General features: G+C 36.8%; 1 protein-coding gene across 2 annotated transcripts; it reads left to right on the top strand.

Annotated features, from left to right (window-relative positions):
- The first annotated feature begins 2,811 nt into the window (after positions 1-2,811).
- On the top strand, positions 2,812-7,571 carry LOC115748767 (magnesium transporter MRS2-I-like). Of its 2 annotated transcripts, none has more exons than XM_048283205.1 (11): positions 2,812-3,285; positions 3,424-3,453; positions 3,885-4,035; positions 4,129-4,250; positions 4,833-4,907; positions 5,373-5,621; positions 5,697-5,741; positions 6,520-6,564; positions 6,716-6,745; positions 6,916-7,035; positions 7,130-7,571. In XM_048283205.1, the coding sequence occupies exons 1-11, from the start codon at positions 3,043-3,045 to the stop codon at positions 7,214-7,216; spliced, it is 1,197 nt and encodes a 398-aa protein (XP_048139162.1). In that variant the 5' UTR covers positions 2,812-3,042; the 3' UTR covers positions 7,217-7,571. The 2 variants fall into 2 exon arrangements, with proteins under 2 accessions (XP_048139162.1, XP_030541242.1); XM_030685382.2 differs by having other exon boundaries at positions 5,373-5,600; positions 7,130-7,374.
- Positions 7,572-17,441: the final 9,870 nt, after the last annotated feature.

The following is a 17,441-nucleotide window of genomic DNA, read 5'->3' as shown; positions in this document are numbered from 1 at the left end:
TAGGCGAATAATTAAATATTTCAAAAAAAAATTTTAAAAATTTTAGGTGACAACGTAGTGATTCCTAATTCATTTTAGTATATAACATTAATTATGCAAAAAGATGGTTGTAATTAGTTAGGCTTCATTTGTTTCATGGAAATAACTTTCAAGAAAATGTTTTTCGAATTTTTCGATATTTGGTTTACTGAAAATAAGCTAGCCAAGGAAAATATTTTCCACCCATGTCAGAAACTCTTGCAGCTTGCAACTCCTTCCTCTTTCTTCCTCCGCCGACAGGGAACCTCCACCAGCCGACGAGAGGGAGCCTCACGGCCTAGAGCTCGCCGGATCTAGCGAGGTCGAGGTTCGGCCGTCGAAATCTCACGAGCTTGAGCCTCGCCCGCCGGTGGCGAGGCTCGGCGGCGCATTGTCGGTTGTCGATTGTAACCGTGGCCGAGTTCTAAATCCGAGAGACGACTCGCTTGCCAATTGTCGCGAACCCAGGGCTCCTCGAGGTGGCGACCATATGAAAGTTCTCTTCTTTGCGTGCTGAAGAAGAAAAAGATGGATGGAAGAGGGAGATGACAATGCGATGGCCAACCGAAGAAGAAAGGTAGAAGACAAAAAATAAAAAAATAAAACAATAAAAATAAAATAAGAAAAATAAAAGAAAATAATTGGAAAATCAAAATTCAAAAAATAAAAAGTAAAAAATATTTTAAAAATAAAAAATTATTAAAAGGTGTGTACAACGAAAAATGATTTTCCTTATCAAACGGTGGAAAATATTTTCCAGTCTGTTTTCAGGTTTCAACCAAATATCGAAAAAATATTGTTATTTTTTTAAATAACTTCTTAGAAAATATTTTTTCAAAAATGTCATATTTTTCACAAAACAAACGGAGCTAATACTCAAATTTTCAGCACTTGTTGTTTCAGTTTCAGTAAACAAGCTCGTGTACTGTCTAATGTCACCTGTTCGAATCTAGGCCACTCCCCTTGAAACTCACCCGTGATGGGATTTCCATTTGCTCACACAAAATATAAGAGCCGGGCCCATTTGACACCAGCTGGGTTGAGTCAAGCATGCGAAAGGGAGCGGCTTACACGTGAGGAGGAGTGCGAAATATGACCCGCATCTGTTTAAATTCGTAGTTATAGTAGATGTGAATGATCTCGTATCCTTATGTAAATGTGAAGTATCCCGATCTCAAACTTTCAAAAAATTTAGATGGATGCCCGAACACAAAAGATGATATCAAAAGTTTGAGAAGTGATAAGGGGTGATGATGCTTTTGAGTCGATGTCGATGACACTTATCGGCTTCCTGCTCCTTTAAACCCTCTTTTAAATGTTGTTTAAGAATGTTGGATTAGTTGGCTGATGGTGATGCCGATGCTGATTACTGTCTCAGTGTTGATGCAGATTGGCTTGGCCGGTTGCTAGTCTATCCTGCACCAGATGATATGAACTTCAATTTACTTCAAGGGGAAAAAAGAAACATTTGACCCTCAAATGAATCCTATTACCTACTAAGTTTGCAATAAATTAACCTTTAAATTGCTGTTATTGATGTTTTTCTTGGGAAGTGTACTTAGTCACGCTTTTAATCGTTGACTTATGAATTAAATATATTTGCTACATGAATAATTTGAATCAGACTTAACTATTCTATTTTTCATATGGTCTAAAAACACTATAAAAACTAGAAAACTAGAAAATAAAAAAATAATGATAATTTTTTTCCATATTGAGGCCAAGTCATGTTTTGTTGCCCTGAATAACGGCAAAATGATGATTCTCCTCTCTGGGATGTAATTTGAAATAAAGAGCAATGCGTATCAAAGTTTTAAGTTTAATTTTCGATCTAAAAGTCCGTTACATAAAATAAGTGGTAGCAAAAATGGAATTAAAAGGAAGGGAATGAATGAATACATAAATTATAATTGCAAAGGTTCACCAACAATTAAGACAAAGATGCGGTAGTTTCTATGAAAAGGAAGCTTGATTTGGTTTGGTGGTGATATTAATTTGCTTATATTTATAGCAATCTAGAACCAACAAAAAATTTAAGGGTTAATACCATGAAAAATTCCAAATTGATACACCCATAATAAATTTATCTCAAATTATTTTTTTGATCATTAAAAATCCTAAACTGGTACACCTTTGACAAATTTATCTCAAACCGGTCATATATGATAAATTTACTATCCGTTAGTTCCCGTTAAATTTTGACGATTGGATGACACATGGTAACTATCGGATGTACACGTTTGAGATTTTTACCCTCTATTTGTCACAGACGTATCAATTTGAGATTTTTCGTTGTATCAATCCAATTTAATGGAAACTAATGGAGGGTAAATTTGTCACATGTGTACCGATTTGGGATTTTTGGCCGTTGAAATAATTAATTTGGGTTAAATTTATCTCAGATATACCAGTTTAGAGTTTTTGGTGGTCAAAACAATAGTTTGGAATAAATTTGTCATAGATGTACTAGTTTAATTGATTTTTTGTGGTAAAAAAAATAGATTTGGATACCTTACCAAAAAAAAAAATAGTTTTGGATAAATTTATCAAAAGTATATAAGTTTGGAATTTTTTGTGCTATTAACCCAAAATTTAAATGCGTAGATTCCATTCTTATTTCGAAGAATCACCAAACACGAAAAATTTAAAAAAATTGATTTGCTATTTCGATTCTTAATCTGATTTTTTTGGTAATTACCATATGAAAAAAAAAAATACAAAACATCAGAACGAACCATTATAATAGATTCCGCTGCTTCGCTGAGAGTCTTCAGATATTCCTTCACCAATGTAAACTCTGTCGAAGCGCCACCCCCTGCCCAAAGCATCTTCGTCCTCCTCCAATGGCCGCCTCTCCGCTCCCGGTCCGCCATTCTTCGAGAGACATACGATAAACCCAATCGCCGACCCACTTGTCGGATTCACGGGCACTTTTCTCTCTCTGTCTTTTTCTTTCGTTTTTGGGGGGGAAATTAGGAGCCTTTTTTTTTTCTCCCGGGGGTGTTCTTCTGGGGATGGTTAGAGATGGCTCGAGAAGGGAGCGTGGTGCCGGCGGACCCACAGCAGGCGGCGAAGAAGAAGGGCCAGTCGGCGCGGAGTTGGATCCTCCTCGACACGGCGGGCCGAGGGACGGTGCTCGACGCCGACAAGTACGCGATCATGCACCGCGTGCAGATCCACGCGCGCGACCTTCGCATCCTCGACCCCCTCTTGTCCTATCCCTCCACCATCCTTGGCCGTGAGAGGGCCATCGTTCTCAATTTGGAGGTCCTTGTTTTTTTTTTTTTTTTTTTTTCGACTTGTTTGTAAATGGGTCTCTCTCTCCTTTCTTCTTGAAATTGCTTGAATTGGTGCTGACTTTTGTTTTTTTACTGTTTTATTTGTGCGTGTTTGAAATTTTTGCAGCATATCAAGGCAATTATCACTGCTGAAGAGGTTAGTGCATATTGGCTTGTGCTTTTCTTATTGGTTAATGTCTGCTTATTGAGCGGAGCGGTACTTGTATGATGTCTGGTAGCCCTGTGTATCGTCCCTTCTGTTTTGGAAGAACTTTTGGTATAGCTTGGGACGTTTTCATCTTTCTTTGACTAATTCAATTGAGTTTTTTCTTCTTCTTCTTCTTCTTCTTCTTCTTTTTTTTTTTTTTTGGGGTGTGAAACTACATAACTATCTTGGTACTCATATTCACGCTTTGCTCAGAGAAAAAAAATGAAACCTTTCTTATGATGTACTTAAATGGCTGTGCAAGAATGGAATTTGATATCTTATCTTTCTCCCTTATGTAGAGAAATAAGTTAGTTCTAGGTTGGTTTATTTTAATGTTATATGTAATGAGTAGCGATGGCACTTACATCATTGGCTTGTAGGTGTTGCTTCGAGACCCATCAGATATAAATGTTATACCAGTTGTCGAGGAGCTCCAACGGCGATTAGCTGTAAATGCCATATGCCAGGGTCAAGACGATGTAAACGAGTACGGTCATGGACAGAATGATGTTGAAGTTGGGGAAGATGATGGTATGGGGTTTGTATGAGTTGGTTCTATCAAATTGAATTTGTTTCAAGCTGGCCATCTTTTGATAGCTGTAATATGATGGTTATACAATGCAGAGTCTCCATTTGAATTTCGCGCCTTGGAGGTAGCTTTGGAGGCAATTTGTAGCTTTCTTGGAGCACGTACTACTGAATTGGAGTCTGCTGCTTATCCTGCTTTAGATGAGCTCACCTCAAAAGTAACTAGATTCACTTTCCCATCTCATTGAAAAAAATAAATAAATAAACCAAACAAAAAAGCTTCTGTTAAGGTTTTTTAATTGGTTTTGTTGCTTCTCCTTCTAAAGGAGTCATATGAGGCTGAACGCTGTTTTGTGTAGTTCTTAGTGTTACTAATAATAATTTGTGTGTGGTAATCGATAGTGTATTACTGATTGCAATGTTCTTCTAGTGTAGCTTTCATGTGTTGAATTTCGGGCATTTCTGCTTCTCTCTAAGGATTTTATGACTGAGTGATCGATGAAATCTTGAAGATTGGTCCTTGGTTTTGCATGCTTGATGTGATGTTATGCATGATCCGCTGAATTTTGTTAGTTGCTATTTCTCCTAGATTCGTGATTGTGCTTCTGCAAATGTGGATTGATCATGATGACGCAATTCTTCTTATGGGCCTTTTGCTTCTTTTGCATACACAGGTTTTTGCACTAATCAAGCCATTACTCTTTAGTGCTTGGAATCCTACAGCAATCGCATTTCTTTGCTCAATCTCAGTTTGAAATATTTATCTTAAATTTGCATTTTGTTGTCTGTGGTCTTTGTAGATTAGCAGCCGTAACTTGGATAGGGTTCGTAAATTGAAGAGTGCGATGACAAGGCTAACGGCGAGGGTGCAAAAGGTACCGCGAGTCACTTTTTGCCCTGCAAAATTATGTACTTCTGGGTCATTGCTGAAATCGAAATTGTTAACCTTGTGGATATCTATCAACTTTTTCAACTGAGTGTGATATCTACTTGTGTAACATAAAATTTGAGTCGTCCTTGTCTTTTTGATTCTATGTACTCATGCAACTTTAAGGACTTGGCCTAGACTGACTGACTGACAATCCTATGTATGATAAATTGTTTGTATCAATTGATTATTTAGATGAGCTTGTATGAGAGTCAATATTTGATTTATATGTAAATAGTCGATATAGATCTTATTGCCTTTACCCTCCTACTGGACATGGCTCTCTCTCTCTCTCTCTCTCTCTCTCTCTCTCATCATGAACTTTTCTGTCACTATACACCGATGTCTTTTTCATGGTACCTTTGATGTGTGGGAGGATAACATCTTGAAAGGTATTTGTCGTACACTGCAGGTAAGGGATGAGCTTGAGCAACTACTAGATGATGATGATGATATGGCTGACTTGTATTTGTCAAGAAAACAAGTTGGTTCATCTTCCCCTGTAAGTGGTTCAGGAGGCCAAAATTGGTTTCCTGCTTCCCCTACCATTGGCTCGAAGATATCTCGTGCCAGTAGGGCGAGTGTGGCAACAGTTCGTGGAGACGAAGATGATGTTGAGGAGTTGGAAATGTTACTTGAGGTCTCACCCTATTTCCTGTTGGTATTATTATGGATTGTATCTTTATATTCTGTTGTTTCGTGAATGGGCATCAATGTCTTTTTTTCTTCCTTTCAGGCTTACTTTATGCAAATTGATGGCACATTGAACAAGTTGACAACAGTAAGTACTTGTCTCGGATAGGGAATTATCTGCATGATTTTTTAGTTGCTGTACTATTCGCCTGTATTTTTCTGTTGTCAAATCTTCAGTAGAGTGCGTTCATTGATGTTTTAGATAGGTAATCAATTTTAGCGATGCTTGTGCTGGAGACAATTTTGACTTTTTTGTCAGCATCATTGTGATCCTTGATAATAATGGGAATGATCATTGAACTTTTTCGTTAGCATTGTTTACACGCTCATTTGGGTTAGATGGCTGAATGAAACCTGTCTAATTACTGTATTTGAGCTTATTGAAATCCATTTAGAGGGACTCTAGGTTTTGTACACCAGTACAGGGCAACAATGAACAGTTGTCATGGTGTTGGGAGAATGAAATTTGTACGTGTCATTGTAATTGAAGTCAAGAATGTCCTGTACTATATAAAAATCAATCTCTTGATGATGATTTGCTTTTCTAACAGGGTAGCAGATAAATTATAGACATTTTGACTTTGTGTCAATTACACGTTATTAAGGAAGTTTGGATATTTTTGAACAGATAGATTCATTATGTGCTCTGGTCAAATAGTCATTCAAATTCTCATTTTGCTTGCTCTGGCTTGCTTGTGATGCATGACTAAAATGATTGTACTTTGAGAGTTTGATTGACTGGTGCCACAATATAAGGCCCTTTGTCTACAAGTGTATGGTTCAGTTCAGTAACTAAATTGGCTTATTTTTTCTGTCTAATGTCCGTTTTTCAAAAAATTTGATTTGCCTAAGTTGTACATGTGCAGCTTCGGGAATATATCGATGACACAGAGGACTACATTAACATCCAGGTGAGTGGATTGATTAAGTTAGTTGCAAAGCATGTCTCTATAAAAGGGATTAAATAGGTAGAAAGGAGAAAAACACAAGTTTTGCATGGGGCTCAAATCAATGTTTTCTTCTTCTGTTTGCTGAAATTCTATGTACTTTCTTTTTCCTCAGCTTGATAATCACCGGAATCAGCTAATTCAGGTGCTTTTGTCACTTTCTTTCTTTCTGTCATTGTCTACGTTCATGTCCTCAATTGTCTCTTTTTTGAATGGTTACCCAAGTAGTTCACTTCTTTGTTTAGTTGCTAATGTTCGGAGTCGTTGAATTGATTTATTTGATGTTCTTTGTCTCCTCTCTGTCTGTGGTTGCAGCTAGAGCTCTTCCTGAGTTCAGGAACTGTTTGTTTGTCCATCTATTCTTTGGTTGCTGGCATTTTCGGCATGAACATACCTTATTCTTGGAACGATAACCATGGGTACATGTTCAAATGGGTAGGCCTAAACGCTTTAATTGATAACTTCATCTTCTCATCTCCTTCTCCACTTCACTTCTCCTTAGAAAAAACCTTTGCCCTAACGCTGGCAGGTCGTGATCGTGACTGGAACCATATGCGCATTCTTATTCTGCATTATAATCGCATATGCTCGTTATAAGGGATTGGTCGGATCTTGACTTTTGCATCTCTCAAGCTGGCCTTTTTGGGACAACTAAATGGCAGGGCCATGAGGATGGAGTAATGTTTTGATTCAGATTGCTGAAAATCGTTATACTGATGTTGCTGAGATGTTGGTGCACTCTTATTTCCCATTTGAGTTGATAAACCATACAAGGAGAAATACCTCAAGGACAGTATTCATTAGCAGCAATTGTGGATAAAAGCTTATACGGAATCATTTTTCTCCCCTTACATACATAAATTTTCTTGATTGCACATAAAATGATTTGCATGTACCACAAATCCTGTTGCATGCAGTACTTGTAACTAACCTTCGAATAGTTGGTACTTACATGGTACGTAATTCTTAGTGGATTCCTATGGTGTGTTCCCATCTGGAGGTGAATTTGCGTTAGTGTGTGGGACCATCTTGCTCAATTTATTCAAAGCCCTTATGATATGATGCTGCATTTATTTGACGGAACCGATTATCATCGGATTCTTCTCTTATTTATGGGGATGACATGATCATTAGGGGAGATAATACCGTTGATATGACATATCTCATGAGATGTCTCCATGGACAATACGAGATAAAAAGATTTTGGAGCTTGAGTTACCATTTAGGATTCGGTCTTCTTTTGCTGAGATGAAAGATATTCTTGTATATCGGGCCAAATATGCTGGTGATCTTCTTTCTGGAGCTGGCTGAGTTTATAGTTATGACACCCAACAAGCATTAGCTCTCCCTGAGAAGGAGGTGATTCAGCCGAATTATTGAAAATAATTGAACTTCATCAGGACGATCAAACAAATTCTGTTGTGAACTTCATCTGCATACAACTGCTAAAAGATCCAAAGGTTTCCAATTAGGTATGTTGGACAATGCACTGTCCAAAAGAACGAGTTGAGCTTCTAAATAGAAGGGGCTAGAGCCTTTGTCCTTCTCAATTTGAAACTTGTTGGACTAGGGCACGCATCTTAAATCATGCTTTTAGTTTCAGCGGCGAACAGAAAAAAAAATTGAGTTTCCCTGGCTATAATTTGTTGGACCGTGACTTGAGGTCTAATAACAGTTTTGATTATGCTTAATTAGCTCTTATTGTTATGGCAATAATTGAGCTAGAAATGAAATTCTAATGTGTACGAAAGTTAAGATGAAAAATAATCTCTTTAATCTCTTTCTTCCATCTTCTTTCTTGGCTCATTTTCTAACTGTTTGAACTTTCAGAAAAATCGAATGGTCATCCTTTCTACTTAATCTTCATTCAATTGTTAGGTTTTACTATAGACTCTCTCTTTATTTTTATTTTTTTGCTAGAAATTCTCTAGGAACCATTACATATTTTACAACCCTTGCCAAAAATAAATGGTCATACAACTAGGGAAAAATTATAATTAAAGGCTTGAAGTTCTGTCATTTTCTTAAATAAAGTCTTGAAGTACCCTCATTTTCTAAAAAAAGAAACATAAAGTGGACTTTATTTCAAATAAAGCTATGTCGGTCTCAAGAAAGGGCTTGACCTTCCAATTAGCCAAGAACATTTTCCTCTTTTACTTTATTTGATTTTTTTTCTATTTTTTTCTTTTCTTTTCGACGGTGGCTAGGATTGGGCAAGGGTCTCCCTCGCCGACCATAAGAGCCCGGGGCGAGGCCGCCCTCGAAAGCCACACCCTTACAATAAAAAAGAAGAAATGTAAAAATAGAAAAGCAAAATAATAAAACTAAAAAATAAAAAATAATTTGGAATTAAAATATCGTTAGATGAAAATGCCGTTGATCGGCCAGAATACTTAGTTGGCTGGCAATGTCAAATCCTTATTTGAAACTACCATGGCAACTTCATGCCCTTATATGAGATTGGCATTGACATTTCAAACCCTTATTTAAAATGGTTAATAATATGAAAAATCTCAAACCGGTATACATGTGACAAATTTTATCCTAAATTATTTTTTGGCTACGAAAAATCCTAAACTTATACGCTTGTAACAAATTTACTTAAACTATTTTTTGACCAGTGAAATCCCTAAATTAGTTAATATGTGGTAAATTTACCTTAAACTAATTTTTTTACCCTAAATTTACGGCATGATTCATGCATCTTTACCTTCCTCTTTCATTAATCTTTTGAGAGGCTGACATGTTGGCACGATAAATTTTGGACGGTTCAGATTAATTGTGCCACATGAAATTACTCCCTATTTTTAGACGATCTAAATCCTTCTTTTTGACCAAAAAAATAAAAATAAATCCTTCTTACTGTTTCGACAAAAAAAAAATCATTCTTACTGTCATATCAAAAGATTCCATTTATTATAAATATCCAACGGGTTCATTTTTCGCATACTCAATGTATGTAAAACTCATACGGGGGATAATGCAATGATTGTATCGTTTCCTCCGCACGTAGACTCGACCAAAAGATCCTAAGTTGTGTCAACCGCGACAACAATTTCCCAAACATTTTTCTTCATATAGTAAAAACCTCTAAATTTTGTCCACCGCTGTATTAATATCAAATTTTGTTTTTGTATCATCAAAACCCCTAAATTTGTATTAATGTGATGAAAATTCTCTCCGTTACAGTTTCGTCCAAGACCGCCTTCAAAAATCCGCCGTGAAACCTTGCCTGGATAACGACAGGCAAATAGAGCTACCGCGAACCTGACATGGCTTTAGGAGGACGGGTGACGAAAAGAAACTTTAGGTTATTATTAGTGATACCGAAGGAGAGCTCAGGGCATTGGTGACACAGTGGGCAGAACTTAAGATATTTGGTGGTAGACGAAGAGTATTGTCGTCGATTGGTACAAGTTTAGGACATCGGTGACCCGAGACAACATTTGGGATATTGCTATCGCCATTGGCAAATTCTAAGAGTTTTTGTTGATAGACAGATGATATTTTTGTTACACCGATATGGGTTTTGGCCCACACAAAGGAAAAGTACGAGGTACCAACTACAAAAATCCTATCTCTATTTCTTTACCCAAAAAAAAAAATATATATATATATATCCTATCTCTATTTGGTCAACTATGGATATAAAGTCAAGGTAAGCGAGTCAAGGCGCAGCTAAGATCGACTATGTTTTGTTAAAACACCATAATGCTTGAGAAATTATTTAGTGATGAATTCTGATGAATGAGTTATTATTGAGCAGATATTTGTGCCATCTGAATTCGGGCATGACATCGATTGAGTAGATCCCATAGAACCAGGATCTTGATTTATAATCGAATCCTTTGAGAATGACCCACTAACCTTGCTCATTGTCTTGTCCAATTAGTAAAAAAGTGCTAAACAATGTAATTATTCAGCCTCTTTTTACAAGTTGAAGATGTGCTCATCTAGGTCATCCAAGATAGTCACCTTGAAAGTCAATGATTAACCTCAAGTTCTTCGTATCATGTCGAGACCCTTTCAAATATTGAAAAAGTTCAAGCGATTAAGGACCGAGAGACGTGATCTTATATCATGCCAAACTATCCACGTAGTGGAGACACCTGGCTTTGCGGTTGGAGACCCTAGCCCGGTGCCACCAGAGAGACTACCCCCCTCTCCCCCCAAAAAAAAATAAATAAATGGAGAGGCATCCCGACACGGCGGAGAGGCGGTGGTTATGGAAAAAACTTGCTCTCTTGAGAAATCTTATCCATGTCTAAATAAATCTTATCTTTCTAAATCTTTTTGGGTTGCACTATTTTCACACCTTATTTGGCTTAGACACTCCTTTTTTTTTTTTGGACCATATTATCCATTATATGGCCCACCGCTTAAAAAATAATCCTTTTTTTAAATATTTAATCAACTCTTTTTTATTTTGTTTCTTTTTTTTTTTCTTACGGGTCTCACTTTCCTTCTTCTTTCTTTCTTGACATTCTCCTCTTGTAAATCGTCTCTTTATTTCTACGTCTGCCACTCCTCCTCCTTCTTTCTTCAACAAATCCCGTCGTCCTTTTTTGTTTTCTATCTGTGACACCAATCACGTCGTCCTCCACACTTTTGCTAGCACCAGCATTGGGCTCATTGGTAACCTCCTCAGTGAGCCTCTTTTCTCCGTCACACGTAGGCTCTTCTTGTACCACGGAAGGTAATGTGCTTCTCTCTCTTCCCTTCTTCATATTTTTCTCCCCTCTTCTTGCATATGTGAGAGTGTAGAGAAAGAAAAGGTGTCTCCACCATGCGTAGGCATAAAAGTTGAGGGCTATATGTGAGTTGTGTTCTTTAAGGTAATATGAAGCAGGATTCGAATTAGTGGTTTAATTTGAATACAATTTTTAGTGTCATGTCAGAGTGTTCAATTAAAAATGGTGCTTTCATAAATTACTTTCTTGGAGCACATTGCTACAATGCTGCGTTTGTTCTTGACAAACTTTCGTAATATGAACCACCATGATTTTCAATTCTAATAGAAACATGATTTTCAATTTTAAGCTTAGCAAGGCGATCAACTGCAAAAACATTTGATCATAACAAGCTACGAAAAATCCTTCAAGTTTACAGAGCAAACTATAATTTTTGTTTCATGATCTTATCATAGATGATTTTATGGAAGTAATATGCACATGCACACTAATTTCGACTTCTTCCCTACCTTCTTCTGGATAACCTCACGTAAGATAGAAAGAATAGTTCAAGTCTCTTTATTAGTTAGAAGGCTACTATAGTATTTCAGAATAGAGAAATAGGCAAGTGGGCTAGTCCCCACTATATCCACCTATGGGTGCGCGTGTGATTACGCGATTTTTACGCACTTAACGCTTGCGCGGTCGTGGTTCGGAATTGGCACGATTTAGAAATTATTTTTATTTTATTTTTCAAAATTATAATATTAATTAACTTGAACTCTACTAAAATAGTGCAACTGTTCACGTTGAAGTTAAAGTTCATTTCTATTTTATTATTATTTTTATTCAATTTTGAATTTTATAGTACTTTCGGACAATGAAGAGTTGTAATTTTTGGAGGCCTTACAAACATGATAACTATTCACCTTAAAAAAAAAAAAAATTTTTTTTTTTTTTTTATTTTAAAAAATGAATAAAAAAAAAAACAAAAATTTTTTTTTTTTTTTTTTTTTTTTTTTTTTTTTTTTTTATTCTTTAGGGGTAAGATATGGGTTTCGGATTAGTTTAGACATGAAGAATTGCATCCCTTCGAGTTAGCAATTTTATACCTTCAAAAAGTTGCAATCTTTCATAAAATAAAATAAAAAAAAAAAAACTATTTTCAAAAAATGAAAAGATGTGATTGAACTAACCGTTATTGGATACGAAGAGGTGTATGACAATTAACCACTTTTCGGACGTGAAAAGGTGTGTTCTTTTCTCATTATACATTCACCTATTCTATTCATTTAAAAAAAAAAAACACTTCTTCAAATGTCTCGCTTCTTTCCAAAATAGATACAGCTTTCCTTTCTGATTATTTCCTAGAGAGTTCTTGGAGAATTATTAGAATTGCTATCTAATAATCTCGCTTGAGATCTTTGTCGGTAACCATTAGGGACGTTGTAGGGCAAATAATTTCTCTCAAAGTCTGATTCTATTGTTCATCCTATTTCCAACGAAATTTCTCAAACACATTATAACTTTCCTTTGTAAACTTCAAGAGGCTTGCAACTACGAATTGTAGTTGCCGTAGTTGCGAGATGATGCACTATTTGCTTGTCGATGCATGATACGCTCTAAACGCAAAAGTGAAACACAAGATCAAGCATTTCCGCGACCCAAAACTCAAATTCAATTTTAAGAACAGATATCAAGAAATACTCCATAGCGATCGGAATGAGCATGATTCAAGATCAAGAAAGCTAAAAAGGAAACCAACAAAAAAAAAAAAACTTTCGTCAGAACCGCTTGTCGAGGCCACTAATTTGATTGAGAATTGCAAATGCATGACAGATTTGTGGAAGAAGAAGGAGAAGGAGAAGTAGTGGGAGGCGTAGAACTAGAGAGACGGTTTGTAAGTGGAGGAGTGAGATGTCAAAGCATGTAGAGAGAGGAGAAGGAAACTGGGACCCACAAGGAAAAAAATAAAATAAACAAACGTTGATCGAACAATAGAAAAAAAAAAAAGATCACTTTTGTGGTTGTGACCACACAAGGAATAGTATGGTCAAAACACTAAAAAAGGAGTGTCTAAACCAAAAATACACGAACTATCTTTTTGAATTTTTCATATAAGGAAACAATTAGATAAATATGCAATTAAAAATAATGCATGATTTTGAAAATATTATCTAATCCAAATATGTCGACAAATTGAAGTGGTTGTAGATTAGATTCCCCGATTCCCGTTAATCAAGACAGATCTCATGATCAAGATTAGTATGAATACACGACTTGTTGTCATGGGGGAATAAATCACCTACATCTGGATTAGTTTTCTACATCTAGAAAATATGCTAAGAGATAACTAAAAATATTCAAAATAGGAAAGATAATAGTCAGAACATTGCAGATAAGAAATTTTACCTCGTCTGAATATCATGCAAATATTCAGCAATATTGCGTTTCCTAATCGGATCCAATGGATCGGGCCGACTTGGCTGGACTCGGCGACACACGGTAAGGCAGCTAGTCGCGGTGGTTCAGGGGGATTCGGCGAGGATGGCTCGATCCGCGGGACTCAGCGGATTGCACGTGGGTGCTGCGGTCGGTTTCCTCGGACTCAACGACTACAGTGCACTGTAGATGGCTTCTCTCGAAGATGAGAGACAGCCGTGGAGGTCATGTTCTTGGTGCTTGACCGACCGGCTTCTAAAGACTCAAAGACCCATTGGATGAATATAGCGGAGGCAGCTGGTCATGGAAGCCTGCTAGAGTTGTCTGGACAGCGGCTGAAAATCTGATTCCTTGCTACTAGTCACGGGATGCTCGCCGAATTAAAAAGGAAATCCCGCAAAAAGGATCAAAAGTGACGAATAGTACAAGGAAAGCTCAGAATATCACGTTATAGTCAGGGATCATACATAGGCTCTCGGTGGAGCTCCTGGTGTAGGGAACAGCTTCGCCGTCGGGGCTTGCAGGCGGTGTCACTCATCGGAAGCTGACCACGGCCAAAGGGATGGCCAGTCATGGGTTGGAGTTGTCTCGCCACAAGATTCGACTCGCTCTGCGTTTATGGAGGCGTTGTTGGTGCAAATTAGCCGAAGCCAAGGCTTCGTTGCCTGCTCTTTGGCCGTGCATCTCCAATCGGGAATGGTATATGAATGGAAGCCCCTCTTATTCTGAAGAGCAAGTGCTCTTCGTATACTATAAAACTAGGTTTAAGCTTTTCTCACGTGGTCAAATTTGGCCTTGTGGGCTCAGTTAAACTCAAAGTTCATTTAATCAAGGCTTAAGTTAATTGCATGGGCTCAATTAAGCAAATTATAGCCCCAATTGGACAGGCCTAATTCCCTTCTTGGTCGTGCAATTTCCGGCCGCATTAGTCCCCATAGCTCGACCTTATTTTCCTGTAGTGCACGTCTAATTCATGTGGCTGATTCAAATCTGTTTCCGTCGCCGGTCCGATTAAATGCGGATGTAATGCAATGCAGAAATTAAAACTAAACTATCCTTAAATCTATATAAAATGATTTAAATATTTTTACTAGAGACTAAAGTTAGACCCCAATTTTCATGAAATTAATCCTAAATGGGTAATCAAAATATAGGTGTCAACAGTTGAGTACTAGAAACTCTTTGGCCTTCGAGGATACTTTACCTGTCGGATGCGATTAGAGCAAATATATATGCATTCATCAAAGATAGACAATCAAAGCTATTCTAGAACACATTCCAAAACTTGTTTTATTAATCCATTTGAGGTTCATGCATAATGGTTCTAACATATTCGCATCACCAAATCTCGCTGGGTAAATTATCATAAGACAATCCATATTTACGATGTGGACATCCCGAACACGTTGAATGAGGGATTTTCAATCTGAAAGGGCTTTTACTTGCACTCATGAAAAAAGCTATTTCATGAGAATGACTCCAATTTCATATCACAATGAAAATCGCATGAGTATAGTTGATGTACATAGGCATCTTTATTTATATTGGACATCATCTCTACAACTTTAACCCAGGTTCTCAAACAAAATACAAAATACAAAATACAAAATACATAATCTTCCGAGAAGGTTAGGGATCACCCATCTTCTCACCACTCCTACACCCAAAACAGCCTATACAACAGACAAGATCGACCCTAGGGGTTGATAGCTTCACCATATGAGGTATCGCCATCGGGAACTGTTTGTTTGTCCATCTATTCTTTGGTTGTTGGCATTTTCGGCATGAACTATACCTTATACTTTGAACGATAACCATGGGTACATGTTCAAATGGGTAGGCCTAAACGCCTTAATTGATACTTCATCTTCTCATTTCCTTCCGGGCATCTTTCATCCAAACATTTTAAGCCTCTCACTTTTCCTTAAAAAACTTTGCCCTAACTCTGGCAGGTCGTGATCGTGATTGGAACCGTTTGCGCATTCGTATCCTTTATTATAATCGTAAATAATCGCATATGTTTCGATTCGGATAGCTGAAAATTGTTATAATGGTGTTGCTGAAATTGTTGGTGCACTCTTATGTTAGAAAAGATTTTTTAATATTCAATGTAAGCTTTATTAATTGTTATTGTAAATATTAATTGGTCTAAAAAAAGATATATACGAGTTTCCTATTTAGTCTAATATGGTGCTAAATAGTGTGGGCCGAGATAAATCTCATCTTTAATGAGGGGATGGGTTTCAATTTTTATAAATAGAGCTCAAATCCATCCTCCAAACCCTAACATCCACATAACCTCATATCAAAAGTCGTTGAAAGAGATACATGAGGGGCCGTTTCATTAAAGCCGGTGATAAAGGGGGTTCATAGAGGAGAAGCTCTTGAGCATCGGACCGTCGCAATTCTGTATCAAGAATGATGGATCCGATGCTCAAGAGCTTCTCCTCTATGAACTCCCTTTATCACTGGCTTCAATGAGACAGCCCCTCACGTATTGCTTCTAATGACTTTTGATGTCAAGTTATGTGGACATTAGGATTTAGAGGAGGGACTTGAGCTCTATTTATAGAGATTGAAACATATCCCCTCATTAAAGATGAGGTTGATCTTGGTCCACACTATCCAACACCAAATTAAACTAAATAGGAAACTGTATATATCTTTCTTTATTAGACCAATTAATATTTACAATAACAATTAATAAAGCCCACATTGAATATTAAAAAATATATTCTAACATTTTCCCACTTGAGCTAAATTAATTGAAATTGCACTGTATATGTACATCTTTACATTGGTCTAGAGATAATTCTTAATAGTCAATCTAATTCCATAAAGTCTTAAGCATTGAATCATGCCGATGAATGCATCAAAAGACACAAAGCCATCCATGGTCAAATGCTTTTAACTTTACTGATATGGATTTGATATGGTAGTATGGCAAACGGATAACATCTCAAATAATAGAGACACTTTATATATTATCCTCCTTGTCGGTTACTATTCTCTTACTTTATGTGTCATGAAATCCGATGTATCACAAGAGAATATCTTTATGGTTCCAACGAACCTACATATATCTTACCTTTATAGTTAACTATATTTTATGTGTAACATGACATATGCATATGGCTAAAAATATATGCCACAACCATTACTTAAGGTTTACACGATTCCTTAATATTTTCAACAGATATGCATTCAATAACACATTCATAAACACTTAATTGAATGCAAAAGAGTCCATATATATCAAAACTGTTACTAAAAGTAATATAATACAAATGTAAACTTTATTAGAGCAAAAACTAGAAAGCTCTCACTAAACAATGTCATCCCACAATGCTTCTAAGCCCATGCTAATAACATGTCGTTCAAATACACAAGGGCGTAGACCTTTAGTTAGTGGATCAACAATCATAGCATCCGTAGTAATATACTCTCTTGCAACGTCATCATTCCGTAGAGATTCCTTTATGGTAAAAAACTTGACCTCCATATGCTTAGACCCTTTAAAACCTCTGTTGTTGTTAATGAATAACACTTCAAAATTATTTTCACAATACAACTGAATAGGTCTATCAATAAAATCAAATATGGCCAACTCCCTAATGAGATTCTGGATCCAAATAGCTTGAGTAGCAGTTGAAAAGCATGCTGTAAACTCTACTTGTATGGTAGAAAATGATACCATTTTATGTTTCTCACTTTTCCATGATATTGCAC

The sequence above is a fragment of the Rhodamnia argentea genome, chromosome 1 (genome assembly GCF_020921035.1).
Source record: "Rhodamnia argentea isolate NSW1041297 chromosome 1, ASM2092103v1, whole genome shotgun sequence".
NCBI lineage: Eukaryota > Viridiplantae > Streptophyta > Magnoliopsida > Myrtales > Myrtaceae > Rhodamnia > Rhodamnia argentea.
This window is presented reverse-complemented; position numbering and strand designations above follow the sequence as displayed.

Coding starts and splice junctions, on each gene's coding strand:
- LOC115748767 (XM_048283205.1), top strand. CDS start 3,043: ATGGCTCGAGAAGGGAGCGTGGTGCCGGCGGACCCACAGCAGGCGGCG. Junction 4,036..4,128: donor TGAAGTTGGGGAAGATGATG/GTATGGGGTTTG, acceptor TATACAATGCAG/AGTCTCCATTTGAATTTCGC. Junction 6,565..6,715: donor AGGACTACATTAACATCCAG/GTGAGTGGATTG, acceptor CTTTTTCCTCAG/CTTGATAATCACCGGAATCA.